This window comes from Glycine max, chromosome 1, assembly GCF_000004515.6.
Source record: "Glycine max cultivar Williams 82 chromosome 1, Glycine_max_v4.0, whole genome shotgun sequence".
In the NCBI taxonomy this organism is placed as follows: Eukaryota; Viridiplantae; Streptophyta; class Magnoliopsida; order Fabales; family Fabaceae; genus Glycine; species Glycine max.
In genome coordinates this window covers 4,669,725-4,691,033 of record NC_016088.4, presented here as the reverse complement: position 1 = coordinate 4,691,033, position 21,309 = coordinate 4,669,725, and the positions used below count along the sequence as shown (strand labels likewise).

At 32.1% G+C, this 21,309-nt stretch overlaps 4 protein-coding genes and 1 pseudogene across 6 annotated transcripts; 2 read left to right on the top strand and 3 right to left on the bottom strand.

The window, feature by feature from the left end:
* Positions 1-2,566: 2,566 nt before the first annotated feature.
* Positions 2,567-3,504, bottom strand: LOC102662766 (B3 domain-containing protein At2g31420). The gene is made up of 2 exons (XM_006573890.1): positions 3,266-3,504; positions 2,567-3,167 (listed from the first exon to the last, which is right to left on the bottom strand). The coding sequence occupies exons 1-2, from the start codon at positions 3,502-3,504 to the stop codon at positions 2,567-2,569; spliced, it is 840 nt and encodes a 279-aa protein (XP_006573953.1).
* A 1,234-nt stretch (positions 3,505-4,738) lies between these two features.
* On the bottom strand, positions 4,739-6,084 carry LOC100798261 (mitogen-activated protein kinase kinase kinase 20-like; annotated as a pseudogene).
* Positions 6,085-9,270: 3,186 nt separating this feature from the next.
* On the top strand, positions 9,271-11,679 carry LOC102662639 (protein ALP1-like). The gene is made up of 3 exons (XM_014773341.2): positions 9,271-9,651; positions 10,566-10,754; positions 10,845-11,679. Exons 1-3 carry the CDS (start codon positions 9,271-9,273, stop codon positions 11,541-11,543), a joined length of 1,269 nt encoding a protein of 422 aa, XP_014628827.2. The 3' UTR covers positions 11,544-11,679.
* A 512-nt stretch (positions 11,680-12,191) lies between these two features.
* On the bottom strand, positions 12,192-16,639 carry LOC100797370 (single-stranded DNA-binding protein WHY1, chloroplastic). Of its 3 annotated transcripts, XM_003517723.5 has the most exons (7): positions 16,360-16,639; positions 16,171-16,274; positions 15,988-16,086; positions 14,522-14,616; positions 14,145-14,218; positions 13,024-13,121; positions 12,192-12,485 (listed from the first exon to the last, which is right to left on the bottom strand). In XM_003517723.5, exons 1-7 carry the CDS (start codon positions 16,559-16,561, stop codon positions 12,366-12,368), a joined length of 792 nt encoding a protein of 263 aa, XP_003517771.1. In that variant the 5' UTR covers positions 16,562-16,639; the 3' UTR covers positions 12,192-12,365. The 3 variants fall into 3 exon arrangements, with proteins under 3 accessions (XP_003517771.1, XP_006573091.1, XP_006573092.1); XM_006573028.4 differs by lacking the exon at positions 13,024-13,121 and having other exon boundaries at positions 16,360-16,605; XM_006573029.4 differs by lacking the exons at positions 12,192-12,485; positions 13,024-13,121 and adding an exon at positions 13,141-13,824 and having other exon boundaries at positions 16,360-16,605.
* Positions 16,640-17,431: 792 nt separating this feature from the next.
* On the top strand, positions 17,432-19,390 carry LOC100796841 (plant-specific TFIIB-related protein PTF2). The gene has a single exon (XM_003517722.5). The coding sequence runs from the start codon at positions 17,609-17,611 to the stop codon at positions 19,217-19,219; it is 1,611 nt and encodes a 536-aa protein (XP_003517770.1). The 5' UTR covers positions 17,432-17,608; the 3' UTR covers positions 19,220-19,390.
* Positions 19,391-21,309: the final 1,919 nt, after the last annotated feature.

Here is a 21,309-nt window from a genome sequence, read left to right as displayed (position 1 = left end):
GGTTAGCTGTTTTTGGTAATATCAGATTGAGTAACCTAGAATTAACAAAAACTAATTTCAGATTCGCGAATCCAGAAAGGTATGCCAATGTTTGTGTTACGAATTCAGCATTTTGAAAAATAACCAAAAGGGGGCTGCAGGGTAGTTTTGGAATTTTGTAAAATTTAATGTTAAAAGAAGTGCAAAAAGTGTTTCGTTGGGTGTAGGAAAAAATTGTCAAGTACAATTTGATTTTTGAGGGAAAGCTTTTACATGTAACTTAAAATGGTTGTAGAGTATGGTGGATCTAGAATTTCTTTTTCTGATATAATAATAATAATAATAATAATAATAATAATAATAATAATAATAATAATAATAATAATAATAATAATAATAATAATAATAATTATATTATTATTATTATTATTATTATTATTATTATTATTATTATTATTATTATTATTATTATTATTATTATTATTATTATTATTATTCGTTCGTTTTATCACGGAGCACACAATTAGGCATTGTTAAAGTTTAGGTATTACAGGATTTTCGAATAGACTCCATATGAATTCTATACTTGTTTTTATCTCATCATATGTTTTTAATAAAGTTTGGTTTGGCATAATTTTAAGTCTAATTTGAAGTCCACTTTTAGGTCTTACCTGAAAAAAAAAATCGTTTGATAATTTATGACTAAATAAAATGTGAATATATTGCTTATTAATATTTCTAATTATCCGAAAATGCAGTGACCCCTCTTTTCCTTATGTACTTTCAACAAATTTTTTAAAATTGTTTTTCAATAAAATGTGAATTTGGTTGAGAGACAAAACAAATTGAATCCATTTATCAATGATTTTATGAAATATTTGAATTAATGAGTATATTTATACTTCAATGAAATGAATTTAATGTTATAAAGAGAATGACATCAAGAATTAATTTTCAATAATTCATTCCATTGATAACATTAATATTGAAAATTGATATTACTACGAGCAACAAAATCTCTGTGGTACGACACTGTCCGAGAGATTATTACTACGAGCAATTTGGTATACTTGCCAAAGAGCTAACACGTCTTTAAAACTATGATATTTTCATAAATACAAGAAATTTTAAAGATAATTTTTACGAAAATGTTATTGAAATCACAAAACAACACGACGCATCAAATGATCTTTGTAATAGATTTTTTTAAGTTAAATTTATCTTTTGTGTGAATAAATTTCTATTATATGTTATCAAATCCTTTTGGAAAATACATGATTAGTATTTGATTAAAAATTAGATATATGTTAATTTGTACAATGACTCATAATATTTATTTCCATTTGCCTATGTTCCTGATAAGATTGCAATTAGGCTAAAAATAAATATGGTCCAATTTATTTTACCTTGCAATGTATGTGAGCGGATGAAATGGAAATCTAAGTTAATTAGTTGGGTGGATGGAAAATAATTAAAGAATAAGGAAATAGTTTGAAATTAAATTAAAGAAAAATAGAACAAAAGCAATTTTTTATATTTAGAAGTTTCTTTTTTTACTTTCTCTTTAACCAAAAAAAATATATCATTCTTATTTTTACATAAAAAAAACTATCATTCTTTTTGTTTTAGGAAAAAAAAATATGACTTACTAATAAATAGGAATGATCACCAACTCACTTTAGAAAGTAAATTAAGCCATAATAATCATAAATGTGTTTATGCATCACAGCTCATAAATGTAAAACAAGAATACATATAGCAGAGAGCAACAAACATGGCTCCCTCTGCAGGATATAAACAAAAAAACGCCTAACCCCTTAAACCATATGAAGGAAATAAGAGGCACTAGTAAGTAGTAACCCACCACCAAGCCTTCATATAATCACTCTCCAACTTTACTTTTTAACAGCACCAAGCCCACACAAAAATTAGAGACCTGTACACTTGAAAATTGGCATCACCACAGCTGCACATATATAATTCCAATTTGGTTCCTAACCAGCTTCCTTCTGCGCACGTGTGAACATCTGATAAAAGTAAAACTAATACATCCAAGGAGAAGCTAACAGTAACACATAACATCTGAAAAATTTGCCACACACGTATTATAATTTACTTGATAAACTTGTTGCTTCCCTCTGTTTGCTTCCCAAAACATCTCTGACATTTACATATATTGATCATTATAAGCAGACCCGAACACCCACAATATCATCCTCTGTCAAATATTTCCTTTACTAATTAATTATCTAAATTAATCTAATAATCGCCAACAATCTCCACCATGGTCCAGTCCACTGAAACAAGAATGTTCAGAGGCTTCACATTGCCTTCAACGAAGCAGGTGTACGTGATCAATGAATGCCATCTTGATAATGATAATTCAATTACTGAAGAAAGGGTTGGCGGGAAGGTATGAACCAACACATGGTTAAATTATTCAACATGCCTTTTTATTAACCAGAAAACTATATATATATATATATATATATATATATATATAAGCAACTGCGGTTGAATCTAAGACTTCCTACAAACCCTAAGCAATGTAAAGAAAAACTAAAAATATAAACAAATTTAATGAAATTCACAGTTTGTTTAGTAGAAGATATAGCTTGTTATCAACCCTAAAAGACCAAATTTGGAGCTCGTGGCCTTCTTCGAACTCATTGATAAATACGATCCTATTCCAATTTGTTACGAGGTTATAGGTGTCAGTCCTTTGCATGCTCCACTTCTTCAATGCTAAACTAAATTCTCTCAGACATGGGTCTAACACAGTCACTTCGAGACCAACCAGCCGTCCTTTTCCATTGCTTCCATTTCTTTCATCCAATTTTTCAATCTCGTCTTGTGTGAGAAATTCACACATAATCTCATTCATGGGCATGAGACGATTGTTGTTCGGCCTCACATCTGAACAGAAGAGTCTCTTGTGCATCAAATATTTAAGATCATGACCACTCAACTCAGTGACTCGATTCTTGAATTGTACAGGCAAATCTGGTGATGGTCCGCTATGTTCCAAGATTATCCTTCTTGGCAAATCTGATGATGTTCCACTATGTCCCAAGACTATCCTTCTGGACAAATCTGGTGATGGTCCGTTCTGTACCAAGATTATTTTTCTTGGTTTTTTAATCATTGCGGGCATGATTCTTTCCTCTTTAGGCCTCTCCTCAATTTGTCTGAAAGTACATACACAAGAGAATCATATATTTAATACATCAAGAATAACATTTAATTAAATGACATAAATGGGAGCCCAGGCCCCACAGGTACGCACCTTTTTTTGGCCACCCTCTTGTCAGTCTTGTTTGTATTTGGCTTCGATTCAGCCCTCGAGAGTAGTTTGCTGAAATTCTTTAATTGAATCAACTGTTCTTCGCTATATAAGTGGGGCGCATCTTGTGATATTGCCAAATGCAAAATGGAAGGCTTAAAGGGTTTGCAAGACATCTTCTCAAGCGACTTCCAATCTGTAACGCTTGCCACCAATTCCTTTAAAGTTTTCAAGTCCCTCATGGTGGTCAAAGGAATAAAGCTTAAGAGTTGAAAACACAAATGAAAGAGGAAATCGCTGTGAGACGATTGAACAAATTTTTTGCGGTAAAAGTTGGGAAGAGTGGTGAGGGTTTTAAAGAGAAGAAAATTTTCCCGCTAAAAATAACTTTAAAATAATTTGGTTTGCGTATCAGAGATAAATCTTCTATAAAAAAAGATTATTATACAAAGATAAAACTGTTTCAAAATATCAATCACATAAATTTGACTTGACAATAATTTATTTAGCGATAGATAGTTTTAGATTCTAATATTTACTTCAACTTAATTCTGATATCTTTTTTTGTAACTTTAAAAAAAAATCGATCGCTTTATCTGTAATGTGTACGTCGTGTAGGTCTTCGGTATGATTGATGAAACTGAAACCGTGAAAAATCCATTTATCTAGTTCATCTACGTAAAATCCAATTTAAATCTTCTTTTAGAATAAATACTTAGATCAGATCCAATTGATCTTATAATTAATCAATAACGATTTATCTTATCTTATCTTCAAATCAAATGGACTATTTAATGAACACTTTATGGATAAAAAAATAGGATAAAATGATTTTTTGACAGAATATTTTTTAAAAAATTATTAAAATTTCTTGAATAGTTTCTTAAAAATTAATTTTATGACTCATATATTCTAGCATTTAATTAATTTATTACTCACTAATCAGGGTTGCAGGTCTACTATGAGGTTTGAATAAAAGAAAAAAAGGTTTACATGCAAGGAGGTTTATAATAAGAGATAACTTAGGATTATCTTGGAAACAAGAGAAGAAATTTAACCCTAATCACAATCTTTCTGTAAAACTAATACTATCAGTTTCAATGGAGTAGAGAGTTTAATTAATCTTAAAAATATGCTAATAAAGTGTTTAAATAATATATTTATACTCTATTAATAATCTTAACGTAGATCCAATACTCAATAACTAATCTAATAATTAAAAGACTTAATAGTAATAATAATATATTTTAACATTATAAGAAAGTGATTCAATTAAGTACAATCCTTAGTTCACATTGATCTTACAAGAGTCACATTACCATATATTTTTCAACTAAGCATTGTCATTTATTTTTCTAAAACTTGAAAAGGTACATCTCTTCTTTGGTTGTAACTTAGGGTTTTTTTGTTAAAACCCCTACCATATCTTGCAAGGGGATACCGACCGAAGGAAAAAAAAAGAAACAAAATAGAAAAACAAAATTGTGATATCAACAAAATGAATATCTGTACACTTGGCCAAAGGTGGCGGCAAGTAATCCTCCTATGCCTACTTAATTCACAGCTAATGATGAAATACAGAGCATCAACGAACGTGATCGACTGTGGCCCGTACGATCTGATGACCATGGAATGGAACAATCAACGCTGCACTTCCAACTACTTCACCTAACGCTTGTCCAGCCATCCGATTCTGACCAATTCGCCGGCGTCTGATCGGTGAGCAGCCGCCGAAACCGATTCTCCGGCGAACACGAGGACCCGAATTCCGCCATACGCCACTCATCAGAATCAGGGGAAGACGGAAGCCACGTCGTTACGGTGGAAGCCCAGTGAGTTAAATCAAAGTGTGTCCTCGGTGACGGAGACGGTAACGGCAACGGCTCATTAACTTTGTGAAAAGAAACCGTTTCATTGTTAACGAAAGGGTGATGCAAAAGCATCTCAGCGCTCCACCTCTTCATTGGATCCTTAACGAAACATTTCAAAAGAAAATCTTTTCCCTCTTCTGATAACTCTTCTGGAATCTTGGGCAATTCTTCTCCCACCCCAATTCGAATCAACAACGACCATATATTCGACCCGCGAACATCCCACGCGGGTTTTCCGGTCAGCATCTCCACGACTGCGCAGCCCAAAGCCCAAATATCCGCCGGCGACTCGTACTCATTGTCGTTCACAGATTCCGGCGACATAAACAACGGCGTCCCCCTGCACTCAAACGTCCCCTGTTTCTCCCCTTTCTCCTTCGCGAGCCCAAAATCGGCGATCTTAACATCCCCATTCTCAAAAACGAGAATGTTTTGAAGCTTCACATCGCAGTGAACATAACCGTTGTCGTGAATATGTTTTAGACCTTCGACGATCGACCTCGTACACCTCCGAACGTAAGACTCCGGAAGCCTCCCGCCGTGTCTTTTGACCTGATCGGCGAGAGAACCACCGGCGGCGTATTCGAGGAAAATGTTCTAATACTCTTCTCCGTTTTCAACAGTGTGATCATGGCCGAAACATTTGATGACATAAGGGGAAGCTCCAAGGCAATCGAGTATCTCCTTCTCGTTTTTCAGCATAGACGAGGAGTGAACATCGGAGGATTTGACGGCGGTGGGAGAAGGAAAATGAATGGAAGTATTTGTGGGTATGGCTATGTTGACGGTGGCGAAGCTGCCAGTGCCGAGAGAGTCTCCGCGAACCCAAATCATGGTTATGAACAGTGTATGTGTGTGTTCTCTGTTTTGGAGGAGAAAGAAAACAAAAGAAGGAAAGGGTGTGTGTGTTTAATTCAAGTACTAGCTATAAGCGTGGGCGCCGAACTGAATTTGGCGGCAAGGAATATTTGAAGCACGTGATAATTAAGGACATTTTCCGCGAAGGACCCTTTTTCCTCTATGCCCCTCAACGTCTTTATTACTTTGTTTTCTTATTGGGATGGGAAAGTTCTCAATCTCAACGGGATTTTATATACAAAAATTTACAGATATATCATCCTAACTAACTTATCAATTTCACTGCGCTTTGAAAGGTCATACCAATGATATAAAAGACTCTTTTTTTTTAATAATATTTTCGGCAATGTTATTTATTTTTATATATATATATATATTTTTAAATATTGTACTTATCTTTTATATTAAAATTTTAAGAATAGTATTAGATAAGATATACAGTTTTTATATGATTACTTTTTATTTATATCTTTTTTTTTATCAATTCTTTTATTTTTTATCTTTTTCAATTATCTTATTTTAAAAAATTGTAATTATTTTTATCTTAATTTTTTTAAGAATAATAAGTTGGATAAATTATTTAATAACCTTATCAAATATTAGATAAGATATCAAGTTTTTGGTATGATTTTTTTTATTTATGTTTTTTATCAAATCTATTTTATATTTTCTCAGCTATCTTTAAAATATTGTACTTTTTTTTATCTTAAATTTGTAAGATTAATAAGTCGGATAAATAATTCGATAAAGTTAGCAAATATTAGATAAGATATACAATTTTTTATATGATAACTTTTTGTTTATATCTTTTTTTTTATCAAATATTTTATTTTTATCTTTTTCAATTACCTTATTTTAAAATATTGTACTTATTTTTTATCTTAAGTTTTAAAGAATAATAAGTAGGATATAAATAATTCGATAAATATTGTACTTTTTGCTAAGTGGTCAGCACATCTATTGCCTCGTGGTAAATATGGTGGAAGTTCATAGTACATTTGGTACCCAACCTATGAATTACTTGTACTCTTCTGCTTATCAAAACAATTACTTGTTCTCTTCTATGGCATGGACAAAACCAGCACAGTGGAGGAAACTTCTTGGAGCAAGCATTCTTTTTCAGTTGAAATGCTATACCTAAGAATTTGGTGAAGCAAATTTTTACTACGTTTAAAATAGACTTTTTCCATTCTAACAAAAAAAATTACTTTTCTCTTTATTTTCATATTTCATTTTCTTATTTATTTATTTTTCTCTGCACTCAGACGAAAACTATATAAACTATATGTAATATTGTTTGAACAAAAAAGTATACTCTGAGTTTATTCCATCCAAAAAAATTATATTTTACTTATATAATCTTATGGCTTAACTTAATGTTGAAATAAATAAATTAAAATAATTCTGGTTTGTTTCAAAATATTTATCATGCGTTCCTATTTTTTTACTTTTAGAAAAAAAAGTATTTATTTATTATTTTAAGAGTTTAAAATGATGTCAACTATTATTGTTTTAACTATACCTTTTATCTTCACTTTATTTTTTTATATACATAATTCTCAAATACTTTACATATCTGTCATAAATAAGAAAAAATAATATTGAAGAATTTATTATGAAGTTAAAAATAATTTTAATATAAATATAAAAAATCACAGTCCTTAATATGTTGTAACTATCTTTAAAAAATATTAATTATTATTATAAAATATATTTATTTATTAATATCTCACTTAAAAAATTTAACACCCCTCCACCTCACACGCATGAAATGGAGAGAAGGGGTCTTAACTTTTTTTAACAAAAGTTTAGATTTTCTTCAAATTAGTTTTGATATTTTTATGTCTTTTATTATGTATTTAATTCATATAGATAAATGACTGTTTTATTTAATTATACAGCATGTTTTTTATTTTATTATTTTGTTCTTGTATCTTTATTCCGAAAGAGAGTGCAAAGCCAAATGAAAGAAGACAGAAAATAAGTGTTTTCGACACCGCTTACTGAAGAAATTTGTTTTCGAGCAAATGCCACTCAGTAGACTAAGGGGGTGTATTGGATTAAGATTTCAAAGGATTTTAAAAGATTTTTTTATGATTAAAAAGTCTTGTGGTATTCAATCAAGACTTTTATAAAATATAAACAAATCTTGTGGTATTCAATTAAGACAATAAAGATTTTTTTTTCAGGACAACAAAATCTATTGGTATTCAATTGAGATTTCTTAACACTTTTAAAATGTCTTTTGGTATTCAAAAGTAAATAGATTTTGATGGATTCTTTTGTGGAATGGATTTTGAGAGACTTTTTAGTTAGAAATACACATAAAATACTCCTCCAACAATCTCACCCAAACCCTTGAGACTTTTCATAATCTTCCAAAGACTTTTTCTTCTCCTGCCGAACAAGACACAAACCACTACCAGGTTCATTCTCTTACAACTTTTCAATCAATTTTACCTATTTTTTTAATGGCAATCGATAGTCAATATTGTTCATACTATATGTATATTACGCAAATCAAAAGAAAAGGGTGCTGTATATGCTTCAAGATTTCGTATTCATATTGTTTTCAACGTCCAGGCAATGAATATGCATCAAAAGAATGACAATTGATATGCATCAAGATTTCATATTGCTTTTTTTTTAGTACTGTATATGCAAATCAAAATAAAAAACTCTTTTTTTTTTCTGTTTCTTCAACTTGTTTTTTTACAACGTCCATTATTATTATTATTATTTTCTTGTGTTATTATTAAAATGTTAATTATTAATGTGTTATTATTATTTTTTTGACAGCGTGTTATTATTATTATTATTGTGTTAATAATTTTTAAATTGTTATTGTGTTATTATTATTGTTATTTTGTTAATAGTTTTTTTTTAAAATGATTTTATGATATGAGTATTATTTTTATGGAAAATGCTAACATGTGCCCTTAAGACACTTGTTAGTGTATTATGTATAGAAATTTTGTATTGAAAGTTGTGCAATTTACTTTTTTAAAAGTCAAAAATTGTTGTTTTTAAGACATAGTTACTATTGGAAGTATCCTTAACATGTGCCCTAAGTGCGCATGTTAGCATGACCCTTATTTTATTATTAGGTAGTTTTTTATTGGTTTTTCTATTGAATTGTATATTATTCGGGATATAGTCACTATACTTTTGACAATTAGGAAACAATAACTATTTTTGTAAATTATAATATTTGTAGTATATTAACAATGATTTTTTTTTTAGTCCCACCCAAGTCACAGCAAACTTCGAGGAAAAAGTATGGTTGATTATGAGTATTTGAAGATCGTTGTTAGGGGTGGAGTTTCTAACGGGAATAATTCTATATCAGTCGATCCAGATGATACTGATGCAACAACTTTTGAGCCAGAAAATAGAACTGTTGGGATAGAAGAATTTTCATATGATCCTAATAGTGATACATTCATAACACCAAATAACTATGAACCAGCATATCAGCCTCCATCACCAAACCAACCAAGTCCACCATCCCACCCCCCTTTAGATTCAGAGGTTCCCATAGAAAAACAAAACTGTCACAAGCGAAGGAGATCCGAGTATGGAGGGAGTTCAAGCGCTGTTGGGATCAACAATCAAGGCAACGTTCTGGAAAATCTTTCTGTTGGCATTGGGACTATTGCTGTGAATTTTGAAAAAATATCCAACATGATGGAGAAAAGAGAAAAAGATAGAGATAGAGATAGAGAGCTCGAGGGTATTATTTGGGATGTTATAAAAGAAATTCCAAATTTGGATGACATAACGCGTTTCAAGACAGCTGAATTGTTAAATACTAAAGCAAAAAAGGATTTTTTCTTGAAGATGTCACCGGAAGAACGCTCATCTTGGATAAACTTTAAGTTAGGGAATAATTAATATTTTGATCATCTATTATTAACATATTATTTTAAACATCGTGAGTTTGTTGAACTATATCTTTTGAGTCTCTATTTTGGTTGAAGTATTTGGTTTGTTTTTTGGTCGAACTATTATGGTTGTATTTTGGTTGAAATATTTGGTTTGTTTTTTGGTCGAACTATTATGGTTGAAGTATTTAGGTTATATATTTTGTGAAATTGTTGTGGTTAAACTTTAGTTATATTTATTTTATATATGAATTTGTATTAACTTTGATATTAACTTTGATATTGACTTATAACCATGACCATGACATAAAGAACGAAGAAATGGATGGAGATATATATAATGAAGATACAAATGATGAAGATATAGATGACGAGGAAACAAATGAAGAATTTTATGAAGCCACATACACATATGTGATGGCAATTTATGCTTTAATAGATATATTAAATCAGTTTTTGAATATGATGCGTGGTGAACATATTGAACGTCCATTAACTCGACGACAAATTACTAGTCGGGGATATGACTATATACACAAAGCATTAAACGATGATCCTGCAATCTTTCGACAAGTATATAGGATGTATCCTGATGTATTTCGAAAGTTGTGCACGATTATAAGAGAAAAAACACCTTTGGAGGATACAAGATTTATTTGTGTTGAAGAAATGCTTGCATCATTCCTACAGATTGTCGGCCAGAACACTCGATATTGTGTAATCTGCAATACATTTGGCCGATCACAATTTGCTACAAGTGAAAATTTTCACAAGATTTTGAAAGCTCTGAACTCATTAGCACCTGATTTAATGGTTAGACCAGGCTCAACTGTGCCTGCAAAAATAAGGGAAAGCACAAAGTTTTATCCTTATTTTAAGGTATGTGATCATTATCTAATTATAACAAAATTATAATTATAATTATGATTATTATAATAATATTTATGATTATTGATACACACACTTTAGGATTGCATTGGAGCTATTGATGGTACACATATTCCCGCATCAGTAAAAGGACGAGATGTAAGCAGTTATCGTGATCGTCATGGAAATATATCACAAAATGTATTAGCTGCTTGTAACTTTGATTTGGAATTCATGTACGTTCTTAGCGGGTGGGAGGGTTCAGCACATGATTCCAAGGTGTTAAGTGATGCTTTGGCAAGGAAGAATGAACTTAAAGTGCCCCAAGGTAAGTATTATCTGGTGGATTGTGGATTTCCTAATCGACGCAAATTTTTAGCCCCATATCGAGGTGTACGATATCATCTACAAGATTTTGCAGGTCACGGTAATGACCCTGAAAATGAAAAGGAATTATTTAATCTTCGGCATGCATCCTTAAGGAATGTGATTGAGAGGATATTTGGTATTTTTAAATCGCGGTTCACAATTTTTAAGTTAGCACCTCTATTTCTATTTAAAACACAAGCAGAGCTTGTGTTGGCATGTGCAGCACTTCATAATTTTCTTCGCAAAGAATGTCGTTCTGATGAATTTCCAGTGGAACCTACTGACGAGTCTTCATCTTCATCTTCAGTGTTACCAAATTACGAAGACAATGATCATGAACCCATTGTTCAAACACAAGAGCAGGAACGAGAAGATGCTAATATATGGAGGACTAATATAGGTTCAGATATGTGGAGAAATGCTAATAATTAGGCGAACATGAAGTGAGAATCACTTTGTTATTATTTTTTTAGGCAATAATGACTTTGTTATTAAAAGGTTTAAAATTTCTATCGTTTTTATTTTCTTTATTCAAACATTATAATTTATTTATCATCTTTTTCATTCACTTTTGTAACTTCCGTTATTTTTTTGTTTAAAATGTATTAATCTTTCAAAATCTTAAAAATCCATAAAGTACTTTGAAATCTTAAAAATCTGTGTTAGAAATCCATTAAAATCTTGGGTTAAGAATCCTGATTGTAAAAAGTCTTTTAAAAAAAATCTTTTAAAATCCCACAAAATCAATACAATCCCACATAATCTTTTAAAATCTTCAAGATTGTTTTTGTCAAAATATTCTCTCAAAATCCCAATCCAATACACCCCCATGAAGAAAAGAAAAGTTTAATTTTGATATGATATTGATACAAATATTTTTACACAATCGACTAACTAAAAATCATCCTAGATATGACTTCAAATAATTACTACAAAATTCAACAACCTTCCCATACATAACAATTGGAGGTTTTTTTGTACCAAAACACTTTTACCCTGTCAATACACGCTAACTACATTCAAAAACAAAAAGGAAAAGTAATAGCCACATAAAAACAAAGGAAAGGAGTAAATAATTTATTTTAACAAATAAGTAAATAATTCAATTAAATATGAGTGTTCTAATAATGATACTCAATTTCTCAAACAATTCTATGCTACCAGATGAAGAGATTCAACACATTTTAAAGTTGAGAAGGTAGCACAGGGCTGTGTAACTGCCTGCAGTTTTGAAAGTAATTGCAAGAGTGATCCCTATCTGTTCCATTCATTGTCTGCTCCATATCTGGAGTTGGTATTATTCACTTGACTATATACCTCTGGCTTTATGGAGTTTCCAAAGGCATTCCAACCTAGAAGGTATGGCATGATATACTGCACAGAAAAGAAGCATAAGTACAATCAAAATGAGCAAAATATAAATCAAGTTGAGTTCACAAAGGAAAATTGGATTCACTAAAAGAACAAAAAATCTTGTAGAGCAACCTGTTTTTAAATGCTATATCTCTTTACATTCCAAATTACAAATTGTTTGTCTTACAGAAAAGCAAAAATTCTATAAACCTTGAAGATTTCATGATAAGTAATTTGCCTTGACAAGTAATCTTCTTGACTAGAAAATTGAACTACTATTACAGAAAGAACTTTACAGCATGAGAAAGTTTGATATCTTCTTCTGTGTTATGGAAAAGGACTCAGATCTAAAGTGAGTTTGTCTTTAACGTAAGCAAGTAAGGCTGCATCTACCCTCGAATTTTAGTGGGTTAAGATACAATACACTTTAAATTAAATCATGCATATACACTCTCACAGCCTTATCTTGCTGCTACTATACATATTCCGATTGCATTATCAGAGTCATGGCAATGAATATTCAACCATTAGAGGAGGAGGAGAGAAAGAGAGATCATACATTGAAAAGCACCCTTAAAACTGCTAGCTCTGCCCTTGTAACAGGGAGAGAGATGTTTTTCTGAATTCCCTCCATGTTCACAGGCTTCTTTTGAACGCCTTTGAAAATTCACACAACAAAGTCAGAACTTTTTATTGGTAGGAAAATTGAATCATTTTATTGAAAACCAGCACTGTCACAAGTTGTGATACAAGCTGGCTGCAACAAATTACAAATGTATAAAGTGAAAAAAAAAAAAAACCAATACAAATAAGATCTAAGCTTTAATCAAAAGCAAGTAAAACTCCAAGAATTTACTCCATTCTCCATTCAGCTAAAACGTCACCAATGTAGCTCCACAAACAACATATGTGCCATAAATTATATACTGTAGCTACAGTGCCAAAGAAACAAAATGCCATAACTCTGCATGATACCGTCATCAATTATTTGCATCATATCACACTTTTTTATTATCTTGAAAAAATACTGGTCTGTTTATGTGGCATTTCAAAATATATGGACCGAATACTTTCCCCACCACCATTTATCTGTGTCCAAAACCACCTACACCCCATCTGTTCGATGAAAAAGCTCTAAACACTTACAATAGCACACCAATTCCAAACAGCTGTGAACTTTCCAGAAACACCCTTAGAGAAAATTTCATCATCAGACGTGTTTTTAATAACAAAATAAAAGCAGAAACTTCACCCTCCACACACTGCACACTCCAATACCAAAAAATACGATACCTCCTTCACTGTTCCTTTTACACCCAATCTCACCAATTACTTTTTCTGTGGTCTTAACTCTGAATCCCTACATCCACCCAGAAAGAGGATATGTCAGACTCCCCCTTAAATTGTTCCACTGCCTCTACCAGCTTTAAAATTTATGACATTTAATATTTTTCCTTTATATTGCAGGTATTGGCATAAAAATGGGTAAGCTAAGTTATTACATATCACTGTTAAAATATTGCATCACTAAGCAATCTATTTGCAGTTTACACCAAATAGAGACTTGTGAACTGAATTAAACCGGAGGCAGAGAGTATCCTAACAACCTCAAGATGGCAGGAAAGTAAAATCAAATTGATAAAATAACAGCAAAAACAGTTTAAGAATAAAGAGAATTACTTAAGCTAAATAAGTGGCCAGTAGCATCCAGAAGTGGCTCCACCTTCAAAACTTTTCTAACTTCAGTTTCATTGCTGCATAACAAGACAATTTCCAAAATGACTTAAAAGGATGAAATAATAGCAGCCATTACTTATGGCATAACATACACACATTCCAAAAAAACTCAAGTACAGTGGATACTGATTTAGTTAATTCACGTGAATCAACATATATGGTCAAATTACATGTTTCATTTATTTCATGGTTTGAAGACAATCAGATACCCTTCTCTTGTAAAAAGGAAATCCAATTTGTATCACAAGCAATAATCATAAAATTTGTCAATATGTTGGATTGTTCATTACAATTACTAGAAGATACAACACAGAAACTACCTTTTCAACTTAACAGTCTCATGAGAAAATTCCCAAGAATCCCTTGCACCAAGGGTAATTAGAGTTCCCATTTCACTCACTGATAGTGAGAATATCTGCATTCAAGCAAAGTGGACAATTACCTCACGTTTTAAACTATAAGACTATGTTCAACAGAATCATAAATTCCAATGAAATCACATTGTTTTTCTTTTTGGTTCAAGGGAGGTCCCATCACTGATGGGCCTTGGGGGAAGCCCACAAGAGGTCCCATGAGGAGAAGGGGAGAAAGAAATGGAGGCATAGTGCATTGCAAGGTTTGAAATTGAAACTGCACACTACTTGCATATCTCATAGCTGATAGCTATACCCACTAAGGAACAGTGAAATCATATCTTTATTTTTCTCAAAGAAGGGGGAAAGAATCATTCAGTTGAGTTGGGAATGAGCACATACAGAAGCATGAACGCAATGGACAATGATATTCTGATGAGTTACTACTTGTTAGTCATAGGATGAGAAAATAAATCATTCATAAAATCTACTATAACTACTTGATAATGTTTGCTCTGAGGCTCATTCAGAAACTACAACAACAAAAACCTTATCCTACTAGGTGAGATTGCCTACATGTCTAACCCAAGGCTCATTCAAAAACAAAGATTAAATTTCCTTAATTTCATACATAAACAAAATCATAAACACACAGACCTGCACAAATAAAATTTCAGTTTTACAGAATGACCTTGTCTTGAATTCTTTCAAATCAAAGTCAGGCCTATTCTAAATTAAATCTAACCACTGTGTGGATTTCTCTCAAAACATTCATTTTTTTTTTTCACACCACCACTAATTTTTTACATAAAAAAACTTAACCATTAGCATCATGCATTAAACTACTCAAAACATATGTTTCCCCAAACTCCAAAGTGAAAAAAACACAGCTGGCAGACCAGGGTAGCCTCTCAACTCTAAACAATCACTAAAACCTATTGCATTTGTGTAATTGGGTAGCAAAAATAAAGGAATTTTAACCACCTAGCCAAAACCCCTAAAGTATAACGAATAAGTTCGTATTTTACAAGAAATCTCAAGTTATTAAGTGTAACACTCCCAGTAGCCTTATCACGACATTAAAACCCCTAAAGGAATTTTAACCACCTAGCCAAAACCCCTAAACAATCATCAGCAGCCTTAACACGACATTAAAACCTCCTATCACAATTTCAATCCTGACAAAACTCTATCACATCCATCCAGGTGCTGTTGAAATCATCCCCCCAAATCACACCTCCAATTTCATCTATGGTAAGTTAAAATTAGCTTATATATAAATTAAAATGAGCTTGTAGAGAAGCTAATATGAGAGTGCTTCTACATATTAAATTATACATTTTTACTTGTTAGTTTTTGCTCTCGTTTGTGCTTGTGAGAAATTTATTCAAACGGGACCTAAGTATAGACTCCATAGAGGAAGCACAAGTTACCTGCTTTTGGTTCCAATCATATATGGGCTCATCAGCACCAACTGAGGGAGCAAACTGGAGCACAACATAACCTTCCTTGGACACTTTGAACGCCCCAGACTGCAAAACAAACACCAGAACCTTCCATAACTAAACATTCAATCTACAATTCCAACACAAAAACATCAGAAACTCATAACATACACTTTTCGATTCAAATTCCGGAGGTCTAGGAGTCACGGTGAGCACGCCCTTCCTCGTGTAAACGGAGTAACCCACGTACACCCTTTGCTGTGGCAATTCTGCAACTGAAAACACGAACATACCCATCATTCAAAATCGTAACTTATGAAAGAAAAATGTAGAATTTTGTTGTGAAGTTGAGAAACAAACCTGGAGGGCGTTGTGGCAGTGGTGGGAATGGCTTGGGTTGGACAAGGTTAGGGTGGTAGCATCTGACGGAGAGTGATGTTGAGAATGTGAATTTAGGCGTGAAAGACAAATTGCGGTTCAAAGGAATGTTGAACTTTGGAGGAACGAAAGTATGGGTTGGTAGTGAGAGATGCTTCAAGGTAATGGACTGAACCTGCGCCATCTTACACCTTGTCTTTCTGTTATTTGTGTTCTTTTTTATTTTCAAACGATAACATATATGGTTTGAAGGGATATGGTTCAAATTGATGGAATTTAGGCATTAAGGGAAGAATAAAATAAAAAATGAATTCTGAATTTGATATTAATTTAATATCCAATGTTAGATGTGATAGTACAAGATGTAAAATACTAATCTTTATTTAAATTAACACTAGATTGTAATGATATATAAGTGGGTAACAAAGTAATTATAAGAAAATGAGGAAATGGATAAATTAATTTTGAAATATTTAAATTATTGTAAGATGCAATTAAGATAAACTAGATATCCTAACAAATGTTATTCTAAGATGTTAATTTTTATGGGTGGAGATTTATTTATTTGAAGACTAAATCATTTTTAAATTTATTTTATTTAATATTTTTTTAGATATTAAATTTCATTAATTTAATGATAAAGTTTCCATATATTTTCAACTAATTTTTTTTTTATTTTACAACATTAAAATTACATATATTAAGATCACATATAATTTTCTTGAAAAGTAAGTTCCATTTTTTTAACTTTTATGGATTAAATAAAAAAAAATACACTTTCAACTAAATTACTTTTATTTATGTAATTACTTTTCTTAAAATTATAAAAAATTATACAAGATTTTTTAGAATCTAATTTTTATCCAAATATTTTTCTTAAAAAAATTGTACATTAGTAAATAGTAATTATTTAAGTTTTAACTTTTAACATGTTGAAAACCCCTACCCACTTAATCAAGTGGTACATGGTATGAATATTGGTCTTGACTTTGAGTATGAAAGGAAATAAATAATGTTAAAATAAAAATATTTATTTTATATGAGCTTACCATCACAAAGATTAATTCTCAGTTTCGGACGTGTCTCGACGAACACATAAGCTCGATTCAAAATTTTAACCAAACACGCTACACAGTCGCACACTCGTTCCTCGTTACCTGCATTCGATTTTCTTCTCTTCTTCACTCGCCATTGCAATTGATGCACTTTCGTGCCCTAACTCCAAACACCGATGTCGAAATCTCCTCCCTGTACCTACTGCGGCCGAGCCTCCTTCATCCGTGATGATATCTCCGGCGAGTTAATCTGCTCCTCGTGCGGCGGCGTCCAGCAATTCGACCAATTCGACGCCCAAATTGGCGGCATCGACGGTCCTCAGGGAACCTTCATCCATGTCGGCACCGCTGGTTCAGGTAGCCTCTACTCCTACCGCGAGAGAAAACTCTTCGCGGCGCAAAACCTAATCGACGAAGTAACCAACCAGTTAGGGTTATCTTCCAAGAGCGGCGACGTGAGAAGCATGATATCCACCATCACCGAGGGCGAGTTCGGACAGGGCGAGTGGTTCCACGTGCTCATCGGCGCGTGCGCGTATGTTGTCATGCGAAAAGAGGATCGACCCTTGCCCATGGCGGAAGTCGCCTCCGCGATAGGGTGTGATGTTTACGAAATCGGGAGAATGATTTTACGCGTTGTTGATTTTTTGAATCTGAGGCCTGATTTTCCTGAGTTTGATATTGTGCATTTGCTGGAACGGACGATTAGGAATTGTAACGGTTTTGCCTCTGTTGAGAGGGATTTGATTGAGAGGATGAGGAAGCAGGGGGTATTTTTGATTCAGTGTGCGGTGAAGTGGTATCTAAGCACCGGGCGGCGGCCAGTGCCGTTGGTGGTGGCGGTGTTGGTTTTCGTGGCAGAGTTGAATGGGGTTGGGGTGGGGATGGAAGAATTAGCTAAGGAGGTTCATGCTAAGGTTTCCACATGTAGGGCTAGGTATAAAGAGTTGCTTGAGACACTTGTGAAGGTTGCACAGGTGTTGCCTTGGGGGAAGGATGTTACCGTGAAGAACATTGTTAAGAATGCACCGATTGTGATTCAGTATATGGAGAGGAAGGCTATGTTGAAGCCTGGGAAGAAGAGGGAGGGTCTTGATCGGGCTGCGGTGGATTTGGAGGATGTGGTTGCTGAATGCTTGAGAAATGATGGTGAATTTGAATATGGGGTTGATGGCATGACTAAAAGGAAGGATTCACAGTATTTTTCGTTGGAGAGTAATGCTGGTAGAGTGGGTGGTGGGGATTCTGATGGGCTGCAGATTTCGCCTGAATGCTTGTCATTGCTGTATAAGAAGTTTTTGGATGAAAATTGTTGTATTGAGTCTCTGAGAGGGAGTGGGAATGCTCAGAAAAGGAGGGTTTTACGGTTTGATCTGCTAGAGTGTAGGGAGTGGTGGGATGGGAAATCTGAACTGAGCAAGAAGCTTCTGCTTAATCGTTTATTGGAGAAGGATGTTGGAGTGGATACCATGCCACCATCGTTTGTCAATGGTCAATTGAAATGTGAAATGAGGAGGGAAAGGATCAATGCTGCTAAGGTTCGAATAAAAAGAATTATGCATCCGTCAGATGCTGATCTGGGTGATGCTGAGATTCCTTGCCCTTTAGATAGCTCTTATCCTGAAAGAAGAAGGAAGAAGAGAAAAGGAATGGTAGTTGATGATGTTGATTGGGAAGACTTAATTATTGAAACCCTTGTTCTTCATCGAGTGAAAGAAGAGGAAATTGAGAAGGGACATTACAATACCTTACTGGATCTACATGTGTTTAACTCTGGCATTGTATGAGAGGTTTCAGGTATACAGGCATTTTGTGAGAAGTTTCAGATATACTACTACCCATTGACACTTTTGTCCCAGACAACCATCATATGCTAGAGCAGCAGATATTATCTTGCTGCAAATTTTTGTACTAGCAATTTTTATATATGGATTGGTAATGGAAATGACCTTTCTTTACTTCTTGATTTTATACAATTTTATATACATGTTATTTTGATGCTGTTTTCAAGAGATTGCTGTTTGAATCACAGCTACATTACATCCTATTTTTCTCCTCTCATTTGGCTATGTTGGGAGTGTTATTGGGTTATGTTTGTATTAATAATACTATTGAACTTAACTTTAAATACTAATATAAATCAGAGTATTAGGCTAGTGTTTAGCATTACACCTTTGGTTGCAATCCTTCCAGTGAAATTTGTTCACTGCTTCATGAATTCTGTGGCAAGAATTCTCTTGGATTGATAATGACTTTTCTTTTGAACTGTTGGGCTTTCAAGGAAATATAATTTTGTGACCTGCTAATGTAGAATTGATGAGAAATCTTTTGACTAGTACATTAAGTTGGGTCTTTACTGAGCTACTTTTGGAATTTGATACAGCTTTCCCTTGGGTCAGAAACTGTAGTGAATCACACTAATTTCTGTCAGATTTTCAACTTTCAATATTTGGTTAAGAAACTATGGAGCCATACAATATTTATCTTTCTTGAAATATTGAAGCTACTGAGCCTTATTCTATACTGTTATCAAAATCAGATTCATTGTGCATTGTGCAAGAAAATTGTTACCTTTTAATAGTAATCAAATTATTATATAAATTACGAATAAATTTATGAATCCAAAAATTATTATATCTATTATTATTTTAATTAAAATTAAATTACTTATGATATAATTTCTTTTTGTTAATAACAATCAAATTAAATATGATACAAATTATTCGTTTTAATTGAAATTGAATTAATTATGAAGTTATTTGGTATAATAATAATAATAATTAGTATACAAACTATTCTTTTTAATAGCAATCTAAGATGCAATTTTTTTAAAAAAAAATTATATTATAATTAATTTAATAAGTTTATTAACTTTTATCATCATTATTTTAAAAATTACTTTAAAATAATTAGTTGACAACAACTTTTACACTCACATGCGTATTAGATTCATTCAGTGGCCAATATTTGCCAAAATATAAAATGAATTTTTTTTTCCGGCCATGAGTGTTCCTCAAATCTATTGAGTTGAATTAATCTGGATTGCAATGAAGGATTGTTTGATCCAAACAAGTTTTGCACAAATCCAATATATATTTTTTTGTTAAATATATATTTTTTTTTCATATGTGAATAGAACGAAACTTTACATCATTGTGTGAACCTATGGTTAAATATAATATGATATGATAGCATGTTTATTTTTAGGATAAATAATTCTTTTTGTCCCTAAAATTGTGTTCAGAGTTGTCACCGGGATTTGTCGGTTAACAAGTTAACTTTTTATTTGGTCTCTCAACTTAACCTTAACAACATGCCATCATTTTAATTCCTGAACTTAATCACTTGCTGACATCTTGATCCTTGAACTTAATTACTTTTGGTCCTTGAATAATGTTTTTAAATTTTTAATTAACTATCACCCTACATATAAATTGTTAGCATAATAATAATAATAAATTACATTTGTTTATAGTGATAACAAATATTTATAGAGATAAAAATTGAATGAAAAAAAAAATATTAGGTATGGAAATAAAAAAATATTATATTTATATTTGAGATCATTGTTAATTTATTTACTATATTTATATTAAGTTAAAATTCTAACAAATAATATTATAAGAATGACAAATAAGAATATAATTGAAAATAAATAAACATATCAAAGTTAAATTAGTTTGTCATCAGATTCAAATTAAAATTGTATATTATACAAATATATAGATACTAACAAATAACTTATTGCTTTAGAAAAAACAAATAATTTATTTTTAAAAGTAAGTATAGTTATTTAATTAAGGAGGAAATTAAAAAATAAAGAGATACAAAATGAATCATTTTATTTGACCAAAATTTAAGATGAAATTATATATAT